At 35.5% G+C, this 14,141-nt stretch overlaps 1 protein-coding gene across 2 annotated transcripts; it reads right to left on the reverse strand.

The window, feature by feature from the left end:
• Positions 1 to 4,065: 4,065 nt before the first annotated feature.
• On the reverse strand, positions 4,066 to 7,661 carry LOC113080388 (uncharacterized). Of its 2 annotated transcripts, XM_026252556.1 has the most exons (3): positions 7,102 to 7,661; positions 5,420 to 5,483; positions 4,066 to 5,164 (listed from the first exon to the last, which is right to left on the reverse strand). In XM_026252556.1, exons 2-3 carry the CDS (start codon positions 5,476 to 5,478, stop codon positions 4,372 to 4,374), a joined length of 852 nt encoding a protein of 283 aa, XP_026108341.1. In that variant the 5' UTR covers positions 5,479 to 5,483; positions 7,102 to 7,661; the 3' UTR covers positions 4,066 to 4,371. The 2 variants fall into 2 exon arrangements, with proteins under 2 accessions (XP_026108341.1, XP_026108342.1); XM_026252557.1 differs by lacking the exon at positions 7,102 to 7,661 and having other exon boundaries at positions 5,420 to 5,802.
• Positions 7,662 to 14,141: the final 6,480 nt, after the last annotated feature.

The following is a 14,141-nucleotide window of genomic DNA, read 5'->3' on the forward strand; positions in this document are numbered from 1 at the left end:
TAAGCGCAATCTTGTATTAATCGTGTGTCAATATTTGAGGTCTCTATCACTAATGGTCATGAAGATATTAAGAATAAAGCAAAGTGTAGTTTTTGGTCATTTTACTGGTCATGTTCAGTTACACCAGTATTTTTGACCTCATACATTTTTCATCTATTCCCCTATCCCTAGGAACTGCTTGCACAAACAATGTTAGAGAGAATCCACACACGGCTCCAGCATATTGTCTGTCAGCAACCCCTTGACCTGGATTACCTGTTTTCAGGAGGCTGTTCTTTTTAGTGCTGCCTCTAACCAGGTTCTCATCCCAAAAGGCATTTTAGATGCACTCACAGAGCTGCACAAGTTGGTTAAGAAAGAGAAAACCAGGTCCCCACAGTAAAAATATATATATATATATATATATATATATATATATATATATATATATATATATTAGTGCTGTCAATCGATTAAAAAAAATTAACTAATTAATCGCACAATTTTTTAAAATTAATCGCGATTAATCGCAATTAAAAGACTGAAACTTTTTGCATTTTTCAATTCAAAATATGATTGTTTATTAGAATTTTTGTTTAACTTGTAACACAGATTTTCTCATGTAAACAACATCCCTGCAATAAACCATCAATATCCTCCAAATTAACTGTTGGCTTGAAAGCCATATTTATTACAGAAATAAAAACACAGGCATGTAAGTACCATTTGAATTTCAAAACAATCAATGTCAATAAAAAACAAAAATGATTTCCATGTTGAATTCTAAGTGGACTGTACGCACTGGTACTCAGTACCGCCACTTCCAAATATAGCTCTTGAGCGTACCGCCACCTCTCCGTGCGCCCAGAACGTGCTTGTAGCGTACCGGTACGCTCATTTGGACATCTGTTTTAATAGAGGTTTTAATATTTTACCTGCACTGCCGATTTTCAGAGCGCCCTTCACAATGCAAGCTTCCTAATTCATCCCACCCAGAGCAGAAACTACATTACCCATTCACCCTTAAGTTATACAAGTGAATAGCGCATGTGTCGCTTTTCCCACTGTTAAGTATCAACAACTCAACGTGGCCGGAGAAGGTGTGTGAAACTCGTTGTGAGTGTACACAACGCTCTGTTCGGTTAAAAATCAAATACAGTTAACAACAACACATAATATGTTTCCTTGGCTTCAGACTCTGAACACTGTAAGAACAAGACCAAAGTCTGATGATTCGCTGACTGACACCTCACCAAATTCGAATCTTATCACTGCAGGTCAGACTCAAGCTAATGAAGTAATGCAGCTCTTTCAGGAAGGGTGACCAGACGTCCCGAAAAATTCGGGACAGTCCCCGAAATCTAAACTGTTGTCCCGACTCCCGAATCTGGCCCTAATTGTCCCGGAAGTTATACTAAAGCAAAATCTTGAGTATTTATTGTCTGATAAACATTAAAAACTGTCTGCGGAGGTTGAGTCGTCCTGCAGCCCCCGCTGGCTGCTCATTGGCTGCAGCATCTTTTTTCTAAGTTCTGAAAAAATACCGTAGACGGCAAGGCACAAATTTAGATATTCATTTATCTAATTAATCTATAGCCTATGCACAAAGACAATATGGTCTTTTTGTCCCCTTTTTGTTTTAAAGCTTGATGAAGAGAGAGAGCGCAAGTTGCTGCAGCTGAGGAGGACAGTGATGCACGCGCACAGGAGTGATTGACAGTTCGCGGCACTGTGTACAAAAAATACTCCGCTACACAATTATTTCGTTTTTTTCGTTTAAGCTTATTAACGTTAGCGTTACAGAAAGGTCTGATTTACGCACTGTTACAACAGTCATCGTTTTTTTTTTTTTTAAACAATGACATTTGAGTTCATGATTTTAATGTTGCTGTTTCTTGTGGCAGACTAAATGAAGAGTAATGTTTCTTGTGGCAGACTGAAGAGTAATCCGGCAGAGTTTTATACTGAAACTTTCCGTCTAAAAGTCCTTCCTTGGTCTTATCCATATTTCTTTGCACGTTGAACACACATAGGCCACAACCGGAAATAAAAAAAACTGCAACCGCGTTAATTGCGTTATTTTTTTTTTAACGCGTTAAATATTTCAAATTAATCGAATGCGTTAACGCGCTAATTTTGACAGCACTAATATATATATATATTTACATATATATTAATAAAGATTGATTTTCTATATAAGAAAACGATATAAGATACTTGTTTCCTGTGGGGATCTAAATTAAGTGCATTTCACTTAAGTAAAATTATATGACAGTGTGGTAATAAAAATAATCTTAAAACAAGATTATTCTGAGTGTCTATTACTAAGAGCAAATCTACTGTAGCTCCGCCCTCCATCGACACATAAGGTTAAATACGACATGTGAATAACGGCTCCAGTGGTGTAGGCAGTAATGTTTTGGGCACGGAAAACTAGCTTGTAACGCGATTGATTGGGTTAGAGTCCGGCTTTTGCCGAGCTTGTTCTTCTCACTTTTCCCATCACATGCCACATTAGAATTATGTTCTAAAAGTGGAGGTAAAGTGCCCAACGAGTGTTTAATAATGATACAACTATTTATAATTGTAATAAATATAATTTAGAATCTGTTATTATTGCATCCTGTTAATGTATAACAATACTGAGGCGCAAATGTATCTGCCAGTATAAAGTATAACAAAAATCTAATTATTATTTACACTTAGCCTGTTTCATAACTGCTACTTTTACATGGTAAATAGAATATATCACGATTTTCACTGTACATTTTTTCTGTAAATAACATCTAGAGCTACTTGCACTTAGCCTACTGTAAATAGGATATATCGCTAAGGAAGTATGTTAATTCCACTTAGTGTAAATAGACACTGCCGTATTTGTCTTACTCTATTGGCAGATCATTTGTAAAATAAGAAAAATTAACTTAAAATATTAGCTATTATTAATATTATTATTTTATATATTTTTTTTTGCCCATGAGATATCATAAAATGATTAACTGTTAGTTCATTAATCTAACGTTCTGCCAGTTTTCACCTGTGATATTATAACGCTGATAAGAATTACATTTGTATTGAGTCTGAAGAATGCAGATGGCTTTTTGGCGGGAGCTGTTGCCATGGTGAATCGTAATATCGGTGCTCCATTGATAATGGCTTTTTATAGTTGTGCTGCACGCACTCAACTCTGAGTCAGTCAGTGTAGATTTGATTAAACCAACTCATTTCAGCTGTTCTGTAACTGAAAACTCAAGAGTTTCCCATCTCAGGGTAAGTTCACACAGAGTTCAAGTTTAAACTCAGAGTTGGTTGAACCTCCTTAATGAAACGGGCCCCTGGACCTTTTCCACTCTAATCGGAAGTTGTTTCAACAAGATTATTGTCAAGAAGAACAACAACAAAAAATGTTAGGCAGCGGGCTAACAAACTATTTTTAATTGACTCAAATTATTTTTTACAGTGCAGCAGCAGGAAATAGAGGATCTCTTTTACCTGGGAAATTTTTTCTCTGTTGCTGTTTTGCAGTATTGGTAAATTCACCACTTAATTTTGAGCCAAAATGTGTTGTTGTAACATGCCATACATTACTACTTTACAGAACAAATAAAAATAAAAATAAATAAATAAATAAATAAACTTTTGTAACTTGTTACTCCCAACACTGATCACGAAAATGAACATGCACAATATTTATATTGTTGGCGCTGAACAGCAGAATTGGACCATTAGCCCGAAACCTATTTAAATGATTTAAACAGCCATTCAGATTTGTGTATTCACTATAGTGTTCATCACAGGCACTATGCCAACCACTTAAACATTTACTCTCTGTGACATATAACTTCATATATAATAATTAATTTAAATAAATGGTTATTTTTTAAATGTTTACATTTTAATCTGGAGCACAACATGCCCTAGATATTATGTGAAAGTATGTGCTATCAGGCTATCCACCGCTCCTAACCTATAGTAAAGTAATAACACATTTTAATGTAAAAAAATAAGGTCTTTTAAAATCTTTTTTTTTTTTTCTTTAGTGAGGACATTAAAAGTTTAAACATACTTTATTCACTTTATATTCCAATACATTTTTGTGTGTGCATTTTATTACAGTTTTTTTAAGGGATAAATGTAAAGTACAAAATATACACAAAATAACAACAGCACCATCCACTATAGATCAATAATGCAGAGCATAAACATAACAATCTGGGGGGAAAAAGTATATACTTTATATATACTTTTGACTTTGCTAACAATAATTGTTGTAGGACAATGAAACACTGAAATTATGCAAATCGGCAATGTAATATTGGTCACTATTTGTGTTGTTCTCTGTCAGGTGGAAGGTTTTGTCTCAGCAGTTAATACTTTTATGTTTTGAAAGGTTCAACTCAAAATATCTGATATACTGTCTATTGACTGGTTGATATCTTTAACTCTATTTTTTATGATACATATTCCTTTCTGCATGTCATTGATGAATTTCTCTGCTTTCTCCTTAAACTCTCTTTTAATCATTTGTTCCTGTCTGGGTTTTGCAGGTTTGGCACGTTGCCTCTCGTTGTCTTTGATAATCTCTTTGAGGATATCAGGCACAGAATTAATCTTGGAGATCATTTCTGAAATGTTTTCAGACAAATGCACAATTTTAGACATCTGGTCACCAGCTTTACTCCTGTCCTGTTCCTGAAATAGTTGCCCTTTTTCAAAGCAGTAGGACAAGTGTTCACTTAATGCCTGGACATTGTGGTCTGAGAGTAAAGCGTCTCTCAATATTTCCTCAGTGCGTTGACCGTTTTTTTCCAAGATGTCAATAAAATGGTTCATTTTATCCTGAAATCCCTTAGATTCCTCTTCAATAGATTGTTTTAAGTTTTTCTTCTGATGTGTTTTCCTGTTTCGTCCAAAAGCAGCACATACTAGAGAGACTACAGCCGCTGCCCCTGCTGCAGCAACAATTTCAAAAACCTCTTCTTCAATAAAAAATAAAGCTAATGCAGACAATATGATCGCGATTCCTCCAGCTATTTGTCCTCCTCTGCGTGCATAAATACCAAGACCATGATCATTTGCAAAGTCATTGGTGAGATGACGAATTTTCTCCAAATGCTTGCTGCATTCTGGGAAAATGTCCTTTTGAGTTCTATTCAATTCCTCTTCGAGATTAATAATATCAGCTCTAAAGAAAGAGAGAGAGAGAAAAAAAGAAACATAAGGGACAGTATATTCTGTATGTTTTGCAATACAAATATATTGGTACATATATGTCAAACGGTATGTTAACTGATATGTATAGATAATACAGTTTCAATAGTTTGATACTTTATGATATATACAGTTTACATAACTTGTGTAGTTGTGTATATATATATATACTGAAAGCTCTCAAACATGAACATAAAAACGTATTAAAACAATGTAAATTGTCTCTCACGACATGAAAACTGGTTCCTCCATGCTTCTGCGCCGACGGTGTTTTCTCGGTGAAGCCATTGTTGCTGAGATCAAACGACACACGAGATATGTATCATCTGTTATATCTAGACCAGCTAGGACCACATTGCAAATTTAAGTGACTAGCAAAGATCATCATGCAAACAGTCTAGCCTGGCTAAGTTACAAATGTTATAGTTAGAAAGAGGTGTACTGTATATAATGTAACATTCTGAATAATAAAAACACTCATCATAAATCACATTGTGTTTGTTCGCTTAGGCCTAAAGAACTGTATGCTGAGTGGAACGGTGTAAGTTTGAATGGGAGGAGCGTCGGAGTGTCATGTTTTTCACTTACTCCAAGAGCGCTTCACTTTTTTTTATCTTCTGAAACCAGTTTAAGATATTTTAGATTTATTCTGAGAGCTCTCAGTCCCTCCATTGAAGCTGTGTGTACGGTCTACTGTCCATGTCCAGAAAGATAAGACAAACATCATCAAAGTAGTCCATGTGACATCAGAGGGTCAGTTAGAATTTGTTGAAGCATTGATAATACATTTTGGTTCAAAAATACCAAAAACTATGACTTTATTCAGCATTGTCTTCTCTTCCGTGTCTGTTGAGAGAGAGTTCAAAACAAAGCAGTTTGTGATATCCGGTTCGCGAACGAATCATTCGATGTAACTGGATCTTTTTGAAACAGTTCACCAAATCGAACTGAATCGTTTTAAACGGTTCGCATCTCTAATACACATTAATCCACAGATGACTTAAGCTGTTAACTTTTTTTAATGTGGCTGACACTCCCTCTGAGTTCAAACAAACCAAATATCGAACTGTCCGTAAGAACTACTTGTGATCCAAAAACCGATGCAACCGGTTCTTGACTCGTGAACAACTCAGTCTATTGTTCATTATCTGGCTCGGCTCGGTGTTCATCTTCAGTTCTCTTCACAGCAGTTCAGTCAGTGTACTGTTTGAGTGAATGAATTACTCCGGGATATTGGTTTGTTTGAACTCAGAGGGAGTGTCAGCCACGTTAAAAAAGTTAACAGCTTAAGTCATTTGTGGATTAATGCGTATTGGATAGGGCTGCTCCGATCCCGATCGGCCGATCGTTAATGTGCATCTCGTCAGAAAAGCCAGTTCTCTAATAAATTCCCTCAGGTGCGTTATTTCACATAGAGCAGCTGTTACTACACAGAGCTGTTGTTAAAACGTTTAGCGTTTATTTGCACATCTTCTCAGTTAACAACGGCGGAATTTACTGCTGATTAGAGAACCGGCTTTACTGAAGACAATGCTGAATAAAGTTGTATTTTTTGCTATTGTTGGACCAAAATGTATTTTCGATGCTTCAAAATATTCTAACTGACCCTCTGATGTCACATGGACTACTTTGATGATGTTTTTCTTATCTTTCTGGACATGGACAGTAGACCGTACACACAGCTTCAATGGAGGGACTGAGAGCTCTCAGACTAAATCTAAAATATCTTAAACTGTGTTCAGAAGATAAACAGAGGTCTTACTGGTTTGGAACAACATGAAGTTAATAATTTAGATTTTTGGGTGAACTAACCCTTTAAACTTTATGTGTTCAGTAGTTGAATTTGAATTGCTACTTTTGCATAAACATCCTTTTGTATATAATTTATATAAAATAATCAAGAATACTTACAAATAATGTGAATTTATCTGATTTCTGCAGAATTAATGTGGATTGCATATTTTTACATTTTTAGTCTTCTTTCATAATTTTCAGGAGCACAAGCCTCCTTCTTATCCTATGGAGGGACTAACACCTTTGTAGCAGACTTTGTTGAACAAAACTCTACTGGAACACGGAATGGGTTGGTGTGACGGGGCGAGAAGAAACCACCCAAAGCACAGAACTGGTAATCCTCATGGACAGGTCGCAGTCTTCGCATACATGTCAAGGATGGAATATAAATCAGCAAAATAAACAATCTGATAAACGCTACAATCAAAACGAAACGGATTATACAAGATAGTGTTCTGTAACAAGCAGCAACAGAGCGGACCTAGCCCTTTTACATCTGCGCCTGCGCGCTCACGCGAGGAGAACAACGTGTGTACGCGCAAAGGCTACAACGCAGGAAAAATACTCCAAAAGGAACATCAGCATTAATCTCATAAACAGCATTTAACATTAGGTGGCCGTTGCATTGAGTTGGACACAGTCAGACTGTCAAGTTCAAAGGCAAACAAAACAATAAAGACAAAAACGCCAAAAATAAGTAAATAAATAAAAATGCATGATTATGTTATGTATTATTTATTCATTTGGTATACTCATGTATACTTTTTTAAATGTTTTTCGCTCGATATGACATGCATGGAACTGTAAAGTATGTACTTGTATCGAGATGTGTATGTGTATTTGAGGATGCTTCACCACTGCTGTCCTCCAGATGACGCTCAAAAGCAGGTGACGGGAGCTGCTCATTTCCCTGCTGTGGGTTTCTTTCATGTATTTCTATTTGTTTTAGCTTTGTTTTTAGACAATAGGTTTTGCACAAATTATTTTTGTAATATGTATACGAGCCTTGACATTATTTAATAACTATAACTCTGACTTTATTCGTCTAAAAGAAGGAAGTCATATACACCTAGGATGGCTTATGGGTTCATGGGGTTAATCTAAGGGTCCTGATGTTTCATCAAGAAATGTGTCTTCATGATAGAAAACTAGAATCACAGTCAGAGAACTGCAGATGCTAGTTGGGTATTGTGGTCACCAAATATGTCAGGATTTATATATCCACAAATTGTTATAAGGTTGCAAAAGTTTTTCTATCGTCTCATCTTTACTAAGGATGCCAATATTTCTGGAGCCCACTGTGGGTAGCTGTCATCCTCGAAGCATCTCTGATTGTAACATGTTTTGCCTTCAACATTACCAATGCAGTCAAACAGAGATCACTATTGAAAGCATATCAAAAAGTTCAGATGAACTATAAAAATGAATCAAAGCTAAAAATCAAGCTAAACTAAATGTGATCCCGCAATGAGCAGAAAAGTATTTCTTAAGGCAAACAGTACATGTAACAATATGTTATTTATATTCTGTAGGATCTGTTCAAAAAGCCATTTTGTTAAATTAAATGATTTTGCAGCATTGCAATTATTATTATTATTATTATTATTATTAAATGTGTTTTTACATGTATTTCGAATAGTGCATTGCATTGGGATTGAAAGGAAATACCGGTATTCACATAAACTTAACAGATTTACCAACGCATTCATTCATGCCCTTTCTTTTTATTTATTTATTTTAGTAGTTTTATTCCAGTGTATTTTTATATAAATATAGTTTATTTCTAGCTAATCTTTATTCTATATTTTCTTAATGTTAGTTTTAGGTTTGTTATGTTTTCAAATGTTATTTTTACCCCGCTTTAAGTTACTGTTTCACTAGAGACTTTTATTTTGATGGCAATAATGCTGATAAGTGCAATTTGCTAATAAAAAAAATAACTTTATTTTGAAGTGCGGTTCAAGCAGAAGCGGAAGACGATCGCAGATGGTTGAGTTCACGGATCACTGACTTTCAGATGTTAATAAGAGAATTATAGCAGCGAGAGGTAGTTTTAGTAAAACACGTTTTTTATTTATTTATTTTTTTTATCGTTATGTGCAGTCCCGAATCACATGACTTGTGTCCAGCGCGTGCACTGACGATATCTCTCTGACGGTGTGTTGTCGAGTCACTGCAAGGGAAATCAAGAGGAAAGAACGCAAACGTCATCGGAAGAGCGACATCCCAAAATGCTGTAAGAGAATGTCTTTATGCATTACTCACTTGAATCAGAATTATTGAGTGTTTAAAGAAAAAAAAAAGTGTTTACTGCATTATTAATCAGTTGTTTTATGAGCTAAACTTGTGTTTACACATATTGCACAAACAATTGTAATAAAATAGTTTAATCTGGATATCAGCAGTGATGGTAATAGAAATGCATGTCATACACTTGAATCGTTTCCCTCTCTAGATCTGTTTTCAATCAGCTGGAAAAAGAATTGGTTGCAGTCTATCTGAGAGATTTCCCTCTCACCCAGAGACGCATGCAGAGAGTGTGTCTTATCATCGGGACATTTGAAGAAGATTTCAGACGTGCCACTGGAGCCATTACACACGCATTACATGCAGAAGTAGCTGGAGGATTGATGATGGGTTTGGGGTTAGTTTTAGCTCCAGTTCATCAGGGCATTTCTGCTCTCATCGCAGGAGCAGGAGCAGCTGTGGTGTCAGCCGCTGTAATCGGTGAGAAAACCTGCAACAAGAAGATCACAAGCCTGCAGACAAACTTAATACAAGACACTGAAGCTGAACTGAGGGCATTTCAGCATAAAATCAGCCCTATGATGGACAAGATGAATGAGATCAGTCAGCACGTTTCTGAAATATTGAGAGACCTCAGTTACCCAGGCCGTGATGTTGGGTATTTAAGTCAGTATTTTTCATCTGCCAGTGAAGTAGTGCGTTTCATTCAGATCTATGACATTAGTGTGTTAGCTGCACATATAAAGTCTCAGACATCATGTTTGTTAGGAGCTCAATTCATCAGAGTTCTGCCAGAGAGAATGGTACTCCAGCAGATGTGGATAGAAATGGTTCAGTTAGAGAATGTGATGGATGAAATGACTAAAACAATAGAAAGAATAGCAAATCAGCCCAACTAAATATAACAATATGAAGGGCTAAACGAAACAAGAAAGCTCTTTGACTTGCTCTGAATATTCCTGGGATATAGAGACTATAGAATTTAATGTCTAATTTTTGGTATGCATTTACATGTAAACTACAAAAACTGCTCTTGCTCTTTGTCGAATAATAATAAAAAATGGTCTTTCATGTTTTGTTTTTTTATTATTATTGTTGTATGAATGTTTTTTTTTTCTTTATTATATTTTTTTTTTTATTATTATTTGTATTATTATTTCCTTGCCGCTGTCGTCTTTGGCTTGATTAGTTGGGGTCACTAGATATTCAACAATGTTATTGTGATCTTCCCGCATTGACACCAATTGTATGCGAACACAATTGAACTGAGCTGGACGATGACGTCACTGTCTTCTCCATGCTGATATACATTAAACTACACGAATAACTTTTGATTTCTACAACGGAATGAATAAATACGTAGTTTAAGCTGGACAATGACACAGTTTTCTTCTAGAGCTGCTGTGCAGGTATATCTGTTTGACAATCTGCATCACTATAATAAACGTGACCTGACATTATGCAAAACACACAAGAGCTTCGATCAGGACTGCAGCGAGGTTTGCTTCTGTAATGTGAAGATGTTTTGTTCATTCTTCAGTTTGCGTTAGTAATTAGTGCAGGTCATTTATTCGAGGCGATGCAGTGAGATAAAAACACTCAAAACGAAACCGAAACTACACACATGAGGCGAAAACAACGACAACTTCAGAATGAGTTTTTGTTTGGAATAGTACACAAAATATATTCATAATTGTGGATAAACAGCCATTTTTTGTTAGAAGTAAACAACTTTTAACAGATAATTTACTCTGGACATACCCTAAACAAATTAAGTGTTTGCAGGAACCGAATGGGTTTAATGTGAAAGCAAACCTAAGAGAGTATCACAAAAGAGGAAGAGAATACATAGTCTGTGACTAATATACATAGGCCCTCATAAAATATACAAGTGACATAGGCCCTCATAAAAAAAAAAAGACAATTCTGTAACTTGACTTATTATTTGTACCCTGATCTTAAATGATTGTATTCTTGATTACAAGTTTTTTTTTTTTTTTTTTTACATATTAATGAATTATACTTTATATATTACGTTTAGTATTTTGTGAAAACTCTGAAAACATACACAAGTTACATCACCATTTCTTTGGAACAGATCCGAAATGCCAGTAAAAAAATCTGTCTCTGGGAAAATTTTGTATTTGCGTATGATTGTAACTTTGTTTGTTGGTATTGCTTGGTTTCTGTGCAGACAAGTGTGTGACTTGATCATTCACAGTGTAAATGTATATACCTGAAATATATACAAATTAATTGTTAAACCATTGATTAACAAGACAAAGTCTGCTACTCACTCAATGTTAATATGCTTTCAGAACTCACATATCAGAAAATAATTCAAGGCAGTTGCTGATTGTTGATTTTAATAAATACAAATAAAGCATGACGTGAAAAAATGTGGGTTATTTTATAGTTTATAAATGTGGGTTATTTTATATTTGCTGTTATTAAATAAATGTAATATATAAAATAAATTAAAGATTACAGACTTTACTCTTACTATTATCTAATGAGTTTACATTATAAATAAAAATAAACTATGTATTTCAACTTTGTGTTTGACAGAAGATTCTGAGATCTAAGTTGACCACCTCATTCTCTAGAAATACATGCATGTCCTGCATACATGTACAAACAAACATACAAGATCATCCTCAATGAACAAAGAACCAAGGCCTCCGCAGCTTCTTCATCCTCCATGAAATGTATACGAGGAAGCTGAACTGAGCCAGAGACATCCCCAGAGCTGTCCATACATCTTAAGATCTGCGTGACACACACCTGTAAGAAATACTAATACAAAGGAGGATAAATAAAAATATCATGAACAGTAATGGCTGCAATCCCTCTAAAAACACTACTTTTCATGGAGACTGAACCACTTGCTTTTCTGGTGCAAGCTCAAGGGTTAACATATTTGTTTCATCTGCCTAAGAAACGAATTTGAATTTTTAGTTTGAGCCTGTGTTACCTTAAGTACTAGCTTTTTAAAGTAACTGGCACTTTTTCTGAGGAGCTGCTAAAAAATGTAACACATACAAGTTACCTGTATGTGATGAAAAGGCTCTTCCTGTCAGAGAAAAAAAAAAAATGCAGCACAGCACAGTTCTTTGTAGGAACTGTCACTGAACTTTTTCACTCGGACCGAAGACCTCTGAGCCACTGATATGCACATTTATTATGATTATAGTTATGATTTATCATTGTTTATGCAAAAAGGTGAGCTGATGAAGACAAGTTTATTCACATTATATGCTCTAGACATGTTTCACATCATTACTGGGTGCTTTAATAACAACTTTTGGCATAAGTTACAGCATTGCACAATCAAGTAACAAACTAGTGAATTTAAGCAGTTCCTAGAAACAGTTTAGACATTCAGATAACACAGAGATAAAGAAAACACTCCACTTCCTCCACACACACACACACACACACACACACACACACACACACACACACACACACACACACACACACACACACACACAAGCAGACAAGAAAATAAAACAGCAGCCTGCAATTTATATCTTTTGCATTCTTTCTTTTGTAGGTACTGATAGTCTTTATTTTTTTATTCAAATCAGCATGTTTATAGCATCTGTCTTACATTATAGTACAGCCAGGCTATTTATTTCAAAGCTGATTTGACATTAAGTGCAGCCTGCACTGGATTCATACTGTATTTGATTTCAACTGGTTTTGTTTTAATATACTTATAGGCAGGAGTTTTAAACAAGTATATAAACATGTTTTCTGAAAGTCAGCATTTGGGCGTAACTTGTTCAACACTGGTTTCCGGTTTTTTTTTTTTTTCTTTTTTTTTTTTGCGTGACTAGCCGCATCATTTTCACATATAATGATATAATGATCTGTAGGTTGTTTCTGCTCAATTAAACTTAATAGTGCTGTGCTTCCAGAATTTTCTGAGTTTTATAGAAACCTTGTGATGACTTCACTGTGTCTATGTACAAAGTTTAATCCAAAACAGAATCTTTTTGAGCTTATGATTAAAAACTCACATATCGATTCTTCTGTCAAAACTGGTGTACTGGTAAAGTTCAAATTAAATTGGTCTATTCAATCTAATGGACATATAGATACTAAATTATTTTTGACACTAAAATGTTAACATGCATATGGTTTAAACATTGTCGTTTTCCCAAGAGTGAGCAGCAACGTTATGCTACGTGTGAACCTACACTCAGATAAAAAGGTACATAAGTTTCAGTAGAGGGCACTCCACTCAGGACTATTCCACCCATCAACCACCAGATGTCACCATATCATCACTTAGACACTAGAACTTATCTTACTATTGCACCACACCCAACCTACATCTCCCATGAGTCACTGCATCACAATCACCTAGCCACACCTGCACCTCATTCATCAGCCAATTTCCTTGCCACACCTGCACCTCATTTACACACCCATATAAGCACCACAATCACTGCGAAGTCTTGTTTAGCCTTTCTGACATTTCCAAGCGTTTTTCCTAGTGTTTGTACTTCCCATGTATAATCTTGGATTGTTTAAACCCGACTCTGATTCTCTGCTGCCTGCCCCGATCTCTGCTTATTACCATTAATGATTCTGGATAACCCTAACATACCTGAAGCTGTTCCTGATTTCTGCCTGTATGATCATTCTCTAAATAAAATTCTGCACATGGATCCGAATGCCTCTGACTCCTCGTTACAATACTGGTACCTTAAAGATTTATATTAGTTCTAGTGGTGGGCCGTTATCGGCATTAACGTGCTGCGTTAACGCGAGACTCTTATCATGCGATAAAAAAAAAATATCGCCATTAATATATTCTCAATATTGGGTTGGGAGCTGGGTCTATACTAAGCAAGCTATGATGACTTTCACCTTGATATTTTATATAACCGACTGGCTGA

This window comes from Carassius auratus, unplaced genomic scaffold, assembly GCF_003368295.1.
Source record: "Carassius auratus strain Wakin unplaced genomic scaffold, ASM336829v1 scaf_tig00031189, whole genome shotgun sequence".
NCBI lineage: Eukaryota > Metazoa > Chordata > Actinopteri > Cypriniformes > Cyprinidae > Carassius > Carassius auratus.

Coding starts and splice junctions, on each gene's coding strand:
- LOC113080388 (XM_026252556.1), bottom strand. CDS start 5,478: ATGGCTTCACCGAGAAAACACCGTCGGCGCAGAAGCATGGAGGAACCA. Junction 5,165..5,419: donor GAGGAACCAGTTTTCATGTC/GTGAGAGACAAT, acceptor CTCTTTCTTTAG/AGCTGATATTATTAATCTCG.